This window comes from Drosophila persimilis, unplaced genomic scaffold, assembly GCF_003286085.1.
Source record: "Drosophila persimilis strain 14011-0111.01,24,50 unplaced genomic scaffold, DperRS2 tig00000000-arrow-pilon, whole genome shotgun sequence".
In the NCBI taxonomy this organism is placed as follows: Eukaryota; Metazoa; Arthropoda; class Insecta; order Diptera; family Drosophilidae; genus Drosophila; species Drosophila persimilis.
The window spans coordinates 13,737,503-13,750,482 of NW_020825288.1; the positions used below are offsets into that span (position 1 = coordinate 13,737,503).

Sequence of the window (12,980 nt, forward strand, 5' to 3'; positions counted from 1 at the left end):
AGCGCCTAGATCTCAGAGACTATAAGAGATAGAGTAACCACATTTGGTATCCACACTCCTGTGATATCGAACCTACACAAGTGTATTACAAAATTGCGGATTACCCCCTTCCGCCCACACAAAGAACGAAAATCTGTGGCATCCACTATATTGAAGATACGAGAAAACTAAAAACGCACAATCATAAATAACGACCATGTCTACCAAATTGCCGAATCTAGATCAGATCGGATCGTTTGTATAGTCAAAAGCAACAAATCAACAAAGTTTAGACACGTTTTCTGTCTCTCCCGCAAACACTCTTTGTCACTCAATGTAGCTATACTGACTATGTTTTGGGTGTAAATGTAGAGTTGCAGTCGCAGCAGCAACTCACAACGTTGCCCCTCGTTCTACATAGCTGCGTTGGCCGTCTTCTTATTCGTTTTTTAGAGCCTTGGTGAGATTTCGTGTATCTTCTTTTAGGCGTCCCCTCTGGTATTGAGACTTTTGCTGCTATAAATAGTACAGATTCCAGCCCATTATCAAATTTCCTTCGATGTTGCTCTGCGGGGTGAGCTCAATGTGGGAACTAACTTATTTCTTGTATTTAAGTCAGTTGGTTCTGTTCGTTTTCAGCCTGTAGAAGCCATTGTAATGTTGAGTTGAAAGCATCTGAATTGGTGTATTTCGATTTTGCATTAGAAATACGTCAAATGATCTGTGCAGTTACAAATTCGTTTGGTGTATTGTTAGAGCATAGCGTTGTTACTCGTCAGATACGGCGTTTGAATTCGTTGTGAACTGGACAGCCTCTACAGTCTCCCCAAGCTACGCAGACTGATCCCGATCGTAGCATACGAAATTTGTGCAATGCACTGGACCATTGCATTTATGCAGTTTTTCTAAAGTAATTCTGCGAAAAAATAGCAGCTGCAGCTTATAAATTTGGGTGGACTTCGTTTTTCTTTGAGGTAATCAAAACGAAAAAGTTTATGCGCGGAGCACTAGCTTCTAATAGCTCTAAAGATATTTAATATATTTTTATCATCTCTTCTATTGGCGTCTACAAAAAGATAAATTTAGATAGAAGGTGACACCGTCTTCACATCTAATCTCTTTCGAGGACCATCCGTCTGCCAGTATGCATCCAAACGCATGCATCCTGGAGCGCATTCGAAACAAGTTCGATCACTATTAGAAAGTACATATATTTTTATTATCTACTACATACTATGTATAGTTAATGCCATTAATAACTAATTAAAACTACATACAATCTACTGAATCTTTGCCTCATTTCGCATTTTTGTTAGTACTCTTCGGGCTAGTCCACGCCAGGCAGTGCCACTAAATCGATTGTTGTTATCCGCGCTGCGACCAATGCCAAGGCGCATAGGAGCGCCTGGACTTGTGCCCCAGATTCTCGGACTCCGACGGGATGGAGGTTCGCCGTGCTGCCCCCCGCCCATGTAGCCGAAGACGCCGTCCTCGAAGACGGTTTCCCCATTGCGGCCAAAGGCAGTGCCCATGTAACGATCGCCCACGCCGCAGTCGAAGGAGCGATAGTAGGGATTTTGCTGGATGGGATAGAGTGGGGAAGGCGGCTCTCGGTCCTTTTTGCTGGTCTGTGTGCCTCGGTTTCCACTGCGAGCTTTGGGTTGCCTCTGCGGCTGCTCGGTGCCTGCGGGAGGCGTTACATTAAAGTCGAACTCCATTTCGCTCTCGCTGGTGTCCGTCAGGACCAGATGGTCGGCACAGGGGGCTATGCAGTGGCGCTGGCACTGCTTGTCAAGGGCGGAAGCCAGCTGCTTCCTCTCTAGGGTGTTGCGGCAGGTGCACATCATCAGCGTCTGGTGGCAGGTGCACTTTCTAAAGCCCTTTTCCTTGAGAATCCGTTTGATCTTCCGCAGCGCCACGGCCAGTTCACTCTTAACCACCCGGAAGATGATGGGCTTCTGCCGCATCCCGAGCGTGCCCAACGGCCGGAGGGTGATAAAGATCTCCCCGTTCTTCTTGCAGACATTGAGCACCGGCTGCTGTAGCTCCTTGGCCAGTTCATCGGCCTCAGCATCCTTGCACTTCTTAAAGGCCGACTCTTGTCTGTCTAGGAGAAAAAACTTCATCAGCTGGACGATGGGCCGCCGGATGGCGCCGGGTCGCCAGCCCATCTGGCAGGCTTCATAGCTCTTGTTCCATGACCAGCCGTGGTCTCTGGATACTCCTCTTTGCTGGCGAACGCAGTATTTGTGGCGGCCAGTCACGGTGCGAGTGTTGAAGGGGCGCTTGGGGCCTGGGCTGTAGAGAGACTTCTTCATCGTCTGTGCCTTGCGGATATTCTTGTCATCATCTTTGCCTGACGTCTTCGGCTCCATGATTTTCTTCACTTCGCAGTTCTCATCGAACTCGTATATCTTTTTATTGTCCTTGATGTCGTAGAGGTCGCGTAGCTCAGAGAAAACCTTGGCCAGATGGGGTCGGCAGTCCTCGTTACTCGACTTGTTAACGACGCAAAAGTCTTCGGGCGGCTGCGGCTCCACCTTGGGACACTTGGCCTGGACTTGGTTCGTTTGGAAGATATCTGCGCATAGTTTCCGGATGCGACAGTGGGCGCAGAGCTCCCCGAATTTGCAAGTGCAGCGGCAGGGAGGACACTCGTCAGTGCCACCTGCATCGTTGTCCTTGTCCTTGATTGCCTTTGCGCAAGGATCCACGCAGTAATCGTCGATCGTGGGCGGTGGCTTGCCAAGGATTTCGAGCAGTATCTGATCGGCCGTCAGTTTCTTTTCCTTGTGCCGGTCCCCTACCACGGGCATCGGCTTGATGCCACACTTTGGGCAGGAAGCAAATTTTGGCATCCAGGACATGTTGGTCAGGCACACGGGACAGAAACGGATGGGCTTGATCTCCGGCTTCTTTCCGTCGCAGTCTGCAATGGGCATTGGTATATGGTTCTGATCGCAAAAGTCGGGCTTCTGTTCCTGACGAGTCGGCAGATACGAGAAGCAGGGCAGATGGGGCTCTCCTGGCATTTTCAGATCCACGGGCATGTGTGTGTCACGACAGGGACTCATATCAAACTCATCCGGGTTCCGACAAGGCGGCTTTGGAGGTGGCGCGCAGCCCGTGGACCTGGTTATGGAGTCTATTAGCTGCTCATACTCCACGGCCATTTTCTGCAAAGGTTTAAAAGATAGTATTATCAATGGGAGCTCTGATCTTACCTCGCACCCACCTTCAGTTCACAGCAAGCCGGAATTCCAGATGGTTTGTCCGTCGTCATTTTGTTGGGGTTAAAGGTGCCGGCCTTCTGACTGTGATATCGCTGCAGATCCAGGCGCAGACGCTCGTCACCCGGCTCTGAATCCATGGCATCTAGGCAGGGATCGCAAGGACTGGGACAGTGCTGGGATTCGCCCATAACGAACATTATGTCCTGCGGATTGATGCTTTTGTCCATGTTCCGCTGGCATTCGCTCTCTCCCACCCTGCGGATATTTGGAAGAAGCAATTTATTAGGTCTGGATCACTATGGGGGAAAGGACTCTTTACGTACTTCGGCTGCTCATTGCAGCGGATGACAAGGCGGCAGAGGACCTCCAGCTTACCAGCCGGCTCTCCCCCTTTAGACAAAACGCATGTGTCCGCATGGATGATGTCGCTCATCTCTCGTTCGATACGCTCTGTGACCATGGTAGGGAAGGATGTCTGTCCGCTGCCCACAGCGCGATCATTGTACTTTACCACGAATGTCATGCCGCATTCCTCGAGAGTTTTGCGTAAGGAATTGGGCTCCGTCTGGAACTCCGTGCCGCTGCCCGGCTTGAACTCGTTGACATTGATCCGGCTCGAGGTGAGGGTCAAAGGCATGCGATTGAAGTTCACATCGATCGCCAGCCCCTTGGGATCAGTGATTTCTACGCCCTGTGCCTCCAAATTGGTCACCACGACGTCAAAGATAAATGTCGGTGGTGGCTCCTTCATCGTGGGCCTTGGTTTCTCAACTGGCACGGCCTCAGCCGGTGGCTCGGGCGCAGGTACTAACGTCGTTGAGCGGGACTTGGATTTTCGTTCCTTCTTCTTTGCCATGGTGATTAAAAATTTTGTTTACTTCATAATTTGTTCAAATACTATTTGTAAAATTTTGTAAGTATGTTATTTGTAGTTCAGGGCCGCCCGGGTTAACATAACCTAACCTAGCCTATTTGTAGTTCGACTACTTCGATGATTCGAATGGGCATCAACTTTTATGATTAAAAAACCGAGAGGGTGTGGGTCGCAGCTACGGCCGAGACTCTACATATGTTTGCAGGCAGTATGGCTCTCCTTCGCCAGAAGGCGCACACATTCATGACAGACAGAAAATGAGTAGGTGCGTGGACGGCGTAGTGTAGTCCCTTCAGATTGATTTGTTCTTTCTGGCTATAATAATAATCCGACCAGTCATTCTCTATAGTTCTGCGCTTGGTTCTCTCGTATCTTCAAAATTGTGAATGCCGCCCTTGAACAGTGCGATATCACAGGAGTCTGGATACAACATTTGGTTGCTCTAGCTTCATCCACTCTCCGCACAAATCTATTACACCCCAACACTCTTCTTGAATATCGGGTATAAAAAAAACCTTCTTTCTTATTTATGTACTATTCACTGTTTATTTTATATTCTTTACCCCATTTCGCATTTTTGCTAGTACTCTTCGGGCTAGTCCACGCCAGGCAGTGCCACTAAATCGATTGTTGTTATCCGCGCTGCGACCAATGCCAAGGCGCATAGGAGCGCCTGGACTTGTGCCCCAGATTCTCGGACTCCGACGGGATGGAGGTTCGCCGTGCTGCCCCCCGCCCATGTAGCCGAAGACGCCGTCCTCGAAGACGGTTTCCCCATTGCCGCCAAAGGCAGTGCCCATGTAACGATCGCCCACGCCGCAGTCGAAGGAGCGCCAGTAGGGGTTTTGCTGGATGGGATAGAGTGGGGAAGGCGGCTCTCGGTCCTTTTTACTGGTCTGTGTGCCTCGGTTTCCGCTGCGAGCTTTGGGTAGCCTGTACGGCTGCTTGGTGCCTGCGGGAGGCGTTACATTGAAGTCGAACTCCATCTCGCTGTCGCTGGTGTCCGTGAGGACCAGGTGGTCGGCACAGGGGGCTATTACGCGGCGCCGGCACTCCTTATAGATGGCTCGTTCTAGGAGTCGCTTCTCTCGCGGACTTCGACATGTGCACATCATCAGCGTCTGGTGGCAGGTGCACTTGACGAAGCCCTTGGCCTTGAGGCTGCGCTTGAGATCACTCAGAGCTAGGGCCAGCTCGCTCTTGACTATCTTGAAGGTGATAGGATGCTGCTCCATTCCCAAGGTGTTGAGCGGTCGCAGCGTCACGAAGATCTCGTGGTTTCGCTTGCACACGTTGAGCACGGACTGGTTTTGTTTCTCCATCTCATTGTTCTTCTCCGCTAGCTCCTGGCAGACGCTGAACACGCTTCGCTGCGCCTCTTGATCCAGGAAGAACTTCATCACTCTGCTGGTGGACCGCGCAATAACACCGGGACGCCAGCCATACTTGCGAGCCTCATCGGTGTTCATCCAGCCCCAGCCGTGCCGCCGGGGGACGGCTCTATCGCTGGACAGACAAGTTTTGTGGCCAGTCTTTTTTGGGGCGCCCCTGGCACCTAGAGAGATCCCAGCACCCCCGCTCACCGGGGCCTCCTGCCCTTGCTCTGACCGTCTATTGGAGGGCATTATCAGATGGGACTGAGTGCAGCGCGCTTGCAGCTCGGTGGCCTTTCGCGATTCGTCGATCTGATAGAGATTGATAAGTTCGGAGAAGACTCGTGTGAGGTACGGACGACAGTTCTCCGGTGGATTGGTGATCACGCAGAAGTCCTCACCCGTCTGCGGCTTAGGGCACTCCTTGGCCTTGGACAATGCGCTTTCACGTGGCTGGAATACGTCCTCGCAGAGCTTTCGTATGCGGCAGCGGACGCACATTTTTCCGCTTGTGCAGGTGCAGCGACAGGGCTTGCATCCGTCACCGTCCGTCTCCTGCACTTTCTTATCGCAGGGATCCTTGCAAAAGTCCTCGTCTCCTGACAAAGTGTTTCGCTTTCGCAGCTGCTCCTCAATGATCATATCCGCTGTCAGCTCCCCTGTGTGCCGCTTCTCCGTCACAGGCATGGGCTTCGTGCCGCAGTTGGGGCATGCGGCGAACTTGGGCAGCCAGGACATGGCGTGCAGACAAACGGGGCAGAATCGGATAGGCTTGATGCCAAACTCTTCCGTATCGCCCATTGGCACGGGAATCGTGCGTTTTTTTTGCTGATCGAAGGACACCCGGCAGGGTGAATCCTCTTTGACTGGACGCCCAATACAGGGCGATGGCTTCAGGTCTTTGACACTATCGGCCACCGACTGAATGATTCCCGCATACTTGTCTGTAAGCTGGCGCAGGTGTCCAAGACAGGGCTTCTCCTGCGGTTCGGGTTCATCATAGTCGATCCTCGAGTTCCGGCTGCGGTAACGCGAGAGATCCCATTGGAGCTGCTCATCGCCCGGCTCGGCCTCCAGGTGGTCGTCGCATGGATCCGAGGGAATCTCACACGGTTCGGCGGACCCCACCATGAACATGATATCCTGCTGGTTGATGGTTGGACCCAGATTGACACAGGTGGGACGTCTCTTGCTGCCTGTGTCGGGTCTAAGCAATGACATTGAGCTGAATATCCTTTGAGCCCTTCCCTCCAATACTTACTCTATGGGTGGATCCTCGCATTTGATGGTGAGGCGCAGCATGATTTCCAAGACGCCGATGATTTCATTATTGCGTAGCAGGCTGCAGGAGCCGCCGTACATCAAGTCGCTCATGGGGTTGTCGATGCGGTCCGTGAAGTCATCGGGGAACTGCACCTTGCCGGTGCCCAGAGTCCTGCCGGCAAGGCGCACGGTGATGGGCAGCCCATTGGCCGCCAGAGTCTGCCGCAACGATTTGGGGTTGTCTATGAAGTCGGTCTGACTTCCGGCCGGGAACTCACGGACGTTGATGCAGCTGGAGGTGAGGGTAAGGGGCACCTTGCCAAAGTGCATGGACACCTGAAGATGCTTGGGTTCGCTGATGTCGTCATGGGGCAGCTCCAAGTGGCTCACGACTATGTCGCACAGGAAGTTGACTGCCATGGCTGCTGTCGTATGTGACTCAATGGAAAATTTCGTCGGTAAATTAAAAATATTTGAACTAGAAAAGTAAGTGGAAAGCTTTTTCCTCAATTTTAATGCATTCCTTAAAAGTATCTAAGAGTAAAAATGTAAAACATAATGAAAAGAAAATAATCTGAAATGTATTGAATGACTTTAATGTCGAAGATTCAAACCCAAGTGCCTGTCATCCTGTGGGAAACCCAAATCGAAAGCTTCATTACCAGCGCTGACCTTCGGTGACCTCTTGCTCTCTGGCGCCACAGGACACTGCAGAGTGTTGAGGGTGTCTGGCTCTTGGCCAAGGCGAAAAAAATGTTATTCTAATTACTTGGAGCAGACCCTTCACGGACACTCTTTAGCCTGTTGCACCGGAGAGGGCATTACCCTAAGCCCTTGGCTAGGGGCTACTTTTACTCCCTTAGTTTCACCCCTATGCTGAACCTTTAGAAATTTATTACCTCGGGTTACCACTGCACTGGGCGAAAATGTGTTCGGAAACTAAGAAAACATATCTTACTCTCTTACAATATCCCCGAAGTGTTGCCTCAGTGTACAGGTTTCGAAAGCGGCTAAGCACGCAAGGCATGCCACTGCCACGCCCACTAAAGTGTGCCACAATTTATCATATCAGCCCGCTCACATGCTTATCTAAATTAAGTTCAATTTTAATTAAATTTCGCGCATTAAGGCGACGCCTATCGGTTTTCTGGCAGCCTGCAACTCTCCACTCCCGTCCCCCCTCATCAAAGTATTCAAATTTGGCAAGGGGCTGGGGCTGGTGTTGATAGGAGGGAGGTGTTGCAGAGGAAACATTGGAAAATTTCCCCAAAAATGCTGAACCACAAAACGAAAACGATTTTCGAGGGAGGAGAGGAGAGCAGAACAGAATAGACTCCCCGACTAACTAAGCCGATTTAATTGGATACAAATTAGTGCAGCCAAGTGGGTGGGTGTCCAGGGGGGCTGCCCGATTAGGGGGAGGATGGCGGCTCGAGGGGATGGTGACCAAACAATATCAAATTGGTTCCATGGGCGCATTTCGTTTCTATGTATATGTTTGGTTTGTCGAGTGTTTGGCCGGTTTCTGCTGGCCAAGTGGAAACCACTCGTGCATAAATTATCCAAAACTAGTTGGGACCTAACGATACTCTAACCGAAGGAAGAGAGCGTCGATGGAGAGTGGATGATCCACCATACACTATCCTACATGTAAGAGTTCTTTACTATTGCTTGCTCACATCACATTACTGAGTGCCTAGATAGGCATATTCGAGTTCATAGTCTAATCGGTATATTCTAACCATATCCATTCAAAATGTTGAAACATTTGTAAGGGTATACACTCTTTTGTGCCAGAAAGAATCCTCCTTAGATTGCAGCAAAATTTTAGCCCGACTTTGCATAAATGTGTTCGCCCACAAAACGTGTGAAAATGGCAACGGGAGAGTGCTGGCCAACATTTTCGTGCGGCACAATTGGCTTTCCTCTGGTCGAAAACGTTGCATTAATGGCTTGTTAATTAGTTGGCCATTTTGTCATGTAAAGCAATTGCAAAACAATTTTCGACATTGTCAGAGTTTCGATCGAGTATCAATCGAGTGGTCCCCAGAACTCCCCATGGAAATTGTCTCTGGTCAGAATATGAAGACTGATGTGTCTAATATCAAGCCTTGGATTGCATAACTGATTTGCTGAATCACTTTTGAGTGAGTTTTCCAATGCACTTTGTCCCCATTCATTTGCATATTTGTGCCACAAATTCCACATCTTCATTCGGGCAGCAATTTAATTGCTTTGCCAAATTAATGTCGGGACTCAAAACAAATGCCAAGCACTTTGCTAAGCCAAAAAACCAAACCAATTAGAATTTCTTACAGACACAAAGCTCTCTCTAACTCCTCTAACTCTGTTTTTGTCTTTCTGTGTGTGTGAATGGGACAGTGTGATATGGCCCGAAGCATGTTGGCCATAAGTAGAGCTTAATGAATCCTTTTGGATAAACAATAAAACAGTTGCAAGCTCGCAAAACTTATTCCAATTCTCTTTCGGCCATGGCCCTGACAGTGGCAGAGGGGTCACAGCCACATACCATTCCCACAAGTAATCGTAATTGGTAAGAGGGAGAGTGCGAGTGTGCATTTCGAAATGCTTTTTTGGGCGCTTTTGTTCGGTTTTCGCACGTTACGTATACGCCACAAGTACAAGGCACATGGCGTATGGCACCTCTTCGCTCCTCTTCGCCTCCTGCTCTTTTGGGTGGCGGTGCCTGTGGCTGCATCTAACCCACTGATTCTGTCTAAGAGCATTGCTGATGTGGCTGCCTCTGGTGCTGCTTTTGCTGCTTCTCCTGCTGGTAGACAAATGAGCACTGCCATTAAATGCGTTTGAAATATGCTGGCAAATCCCTCACAGCTGCAGCTGGAGTTGGAGGTTGGAATTCTGCTATCCAATAAATCTGCGAATGCTGAATGGAAGTGAGAGACTGAGAACTTGCTCGTTCTATCCAAAGTGTTACATCATGGCGGATGATAGGCTTTCTAAGCCAAAGCAACGCCTGCTCTGTTCTTTTTCTGCTGCAGATTTTCCGGCTCCCAGAACTTTAAGCTGCATTTCGCTCAATATTGATTTTCTTTAAGGTATCGCTTCCATCTCTTTTGAAAGCATTTCCATTCAGGACTTACTTGGGCTAATACTCGTACCTTTTTGGCTGTCAAGCTTCGCTTTGCCTGATTAGAATTTGACTTCAATTTTGTTATTTTTCTGCCCTTTGCAGATAAGCAAAAGGTTGGGATTTTTATGACAATTTTTGCTCATTTTAATGGCCTAGCTTGTGGCTCCCCCTCGCTTTTCTGGCCTGACTGCCTCAAGGATGTTTGTCTGCTCCACACACACACATCTTGCCTCTACTCACCTCACATGTGGGGGAAAAGGCAAGTGGGTTCATCTATTTTTTATTTGGCCTTTGCCAGATGCTTCAATATCATTTGTATACCCACAACACACTCGTATGTAGGGATGTACATATCTGCCGGGACACAGCATTATATTCAAGCAAATTTCAATATTGACTCGACTGTCTGTCTCCCGTCCCATATCTTTGTGCGAAACTCTCTTAAGCGTTAAAAGTGGAAGAAAAAAAATCGAAAAAAGCAAACTCCAGGTCGAGTCAAATAATTGAATATTTATTCGAATTTGAACTTCATTTTGCTTAGTCCTCCGGCTTTGAGGAGGCCGCTATTGTTAAGGATCCCATATTTTTCCCAACATAAAGTTAAATTACATCCGCCGCTTGACATAGTATTGCATGCAAAAGTGGGAGTTGATAATTCGAAAGATGCTTTCACAAGATACATTTTTCGCCGTCGGATAAATTTTGCACCTTTCATTCGGTAACATTTCTAAATACATCTCTGACTATATGACATGACAATGATTTTTCCACCGCTGGAATGCATCGGGGGTGCATTGCAGTGGGATTTTTTCCACGACCCCATTAGCTGTCGGTGAAAAATGTTTCGTTTAGCATCAGCTTACGAAGAGCTGGTACCATCGATGGCTTCTGACTATCTGCAGGCGACCGCAAAGCGGAAATTAAAACTTCTGGCCCGACAAGGCGAGAAACGTTCTTGTGAATGTTTGTGCCTGTCTGTTTGCTCGCCTGTGCATCCTTAGACCCAGAAACATACACACACCTACACACACTGGAGAGCGGGCTAGGAAAAATCCCAAACCAAACAAATAATATTCGTTTGCGGTCCTGTGTGTATTGGTGTTTGTGTTATTGAATTCCGGAAAATTCTCTTTTAATGAACTCGAAATTCCTTGCACATGCTGCGCCAGGAATCCCATCACTATTCTCTGCCACAGAGGCAGAAACCTGGACACTGACATGTCGATATATCTACACGTTGCCGGGGTGGGAATTTAATTTTGGAAAAATGCTAGCACTTACCTGGTCTAGAAACCCAATGGAGATGCGACATGACAGAGAGACTGCTGCGATAATTGAATCAAATTGGAAATTTCTTTTCCATTGAATATTCGTACATTTTTCAGTTTTCCAAAAGAAACCCGAGGCGATGCGATCGATGAGGGGAGGCTGGAAATGCAATTAACTAAAAGCCAAATTCATGCTTATCAATATTTTTCAGTATTTATTTAAGTATTTCTCACTTTGCTAGGTATTTTCTGGGGATAAACTTAGATCAGAGCTTATTAATTTATACAGAACAGGTGAAGCACAAGAAAGAGCCAGGTGCAGGTTGGAGAGGTCACAACTTATGTTAGGAGTACATCAGGTGTTCTTGACCTTAACATTTACAGATTATACACAGACACATTTACGGCTAATTCTTTGGAATGTTCCTTTAACCTTTAACCATTTTATTGGGCTGTGGGGCTACATAACGCACACACATTGAACTATTTACTGATTTACTGATTCATTTATTTATAGTTTAATTCATACTTTATTCATATCTCTAGACAGTAACAATGAACTACAATTTTCGACTACAGATTTGTTTTATGCTTTCTGATTTCAGATTTCTGATTTACGAATATGTATGCATGTGTATGTGTGGGCTGAGATTCAATAATTTACAAGTTAATTTGTGTCTATTTGGATTACCAGTATTTTATTTGTATGTTGTTGTTGTTTAGACTATTAAATGCTTTCAGCATAATTGTAGCTTAACTCTTAGATTTTAACACCCACAGAACAGGAGCAGGAGCAGGATAGCGAGTAGAGTACGAGTACTATCTGCTCCCAAGGGGTTCGTTAAATTTTCTAGATACTTAGTATTCACATACACACATATGTCCATAAATATATATAGTATATACTCGTGTATGCAGGATTGCATGTTGTTTAGGTTGGGTTTAAGTTTACTTAGAGCTAGACAAACGTTCAAGTTTCACTTAGCGCTTTCAAGGGATCGATCCTTAGTAAATTCGAAAGTGGGAGAGCAAGAGGTACAAAAGAGCCTTAAATACATACTCGTACATTACATACACATCTTTATTTAGTTTCGTCCTTCGATACAAGACTTTGCCATTTAGCTAATATCTAAAACATGTTGTAGTTTTTGTTTCCGCTTCCGCTTTAATTTGCTTAGACTCTATGTTGGTTTTGGGCTTTCCCCCCAATTGATAGTTCTTTGGTTTGATATTCATTCGGGTGAGTGCACACAATCTCCGCTTGTTATTTACATAATTCAGGTCTTACCGTCTACGGGAGGGGAAAGTACAGTTTACACAACGCAATCACCTTAAGGTACAACATAACTAGTATTAGTAAAGTATAGGTACGGAATTCCCATGGCTGAGTCTCTTTGAGTATCAGTTTGAGTTTCAGTTGCTCTGTGTTTCAGTGTTTAAGTGTTTTACTGTTTCGGTGTTTCAGTGTGCGTGATATGTGGGTGGGGCTGCCTCTGAGAAATGTCAGATAATGTTTGATAATTAATAATTCACAAGTTATCAGATATGTTCCACTGACTAAAGTGGGATGTTTCTGGCTTTCCTGTTGGCATTTTCCTCCAATCGCTGGCATGCTCGGTAGAAAAATGTGGCACTGCCGCATCCGCATCCGCCGGATGTTTCCCCCACCTGACACGTAATGCGGAAATGCATTTCTGAGCCCCGGGGGACATCATCTAGCAGCTCAGCCTCGGTTCATTTCAGTTCAGTTCGTTTTAGATGTAGGAATGTGTCAGCTTTTGTGTCAATTGTGTTGCCATTAAACTATTGCACATCGACAGAACGGAACCACCAACAGATACACTCGTTTCCGCTCTGACTGCTCTCATATTCGAGCAT

At 47.5% G+C, this 12,980-nt stretch overlaps 2 protein-coding genes across 2 annotated transcripts; both read right to left on the reverse strand.

The window, feature by feature from the left end:
• Positions 1-1,208: 1,208 nt before the first annotated feature.
• LOC6588634 lies at positions 1,209-4,125 on the reverse strand. The gene is made up of 3 exons (XM_002013589.2): positions 3,536-4,125; positions 3,215-3,467; positions 1,209-3,155 (listed from the first exon to the last, which is right to left on the reverse strand). Exons 1-3 carry the CDS (start codon positions 4,066-4,068, stop codon positions 1,260-1,262), a joined length of 2,682 nt encoding a protein of 893 aa, XP_002013625.1. The 5' UTR covers positions 4,069-4,125; the 3' UTR covers positions 1,209-1,259.
• A 498-nt stretch (positions 4,126-4,623) lies between these two features.
• LOC6588573 lies at positions 4,624-7,189 on the reverse strand. Its single transcript, XM_002013590.2, has 2 exons — positions 6,721-7,189; positions 4,624-6,666 (listed from the first exon to the last, which is right to left on the reverse strand). Exons 1-2 carry the CDS (start codon positions 7,140-7,142, stop codon positions 4,632-4,634), a joined length of 2,457 nt encoding a protein of 818 aa, XP_002013626.1. The 5' UTR covers positions 7,143-7,189; the 3' UTR covers positions 4,624-4,631.
• Between the last annotated feature and the right edge of the window lie 5,791 nt (positions 7,190-12,980).

Coding starts and splice junctions, on each gene's coding strand:
- LOC6588634 (XM_002013589.2), bottom strand. CDS start 4,068: ATGGCAAAGAAGAAGGAACGAAAATCCAAGTCCCGCTCAACGACGTTA. Junction 3,468..3,535: donor CGCTGCAATGAGCAGCCGAA/GTACGTAAAGAG, acceptor AAATATCCGCAG/GGTGGGAGAGAGCGAATGCC. Junction 3,156..3,214: donor CGGCTTGCTGTGAACTGAAG/GTGGGTGCGAGG, acceptor AAACCTTTGCAG/AAAATGGCCGTGGAGTATGA.
- LOC6588573 (XM_002013590.2), bottom strand. CDS start 7,142: ATGGCAGTCAACTTCCTGTGCGACATAGTCGTGAGCCACTTGGAGCTG. Junction 6,667..6,720: donor TGCGAGGATCCACCCATAGA/GTAAGTATTGGA, acceptor GTCATTGCTTAG/ACCCGACACAGGCAGCAAGA.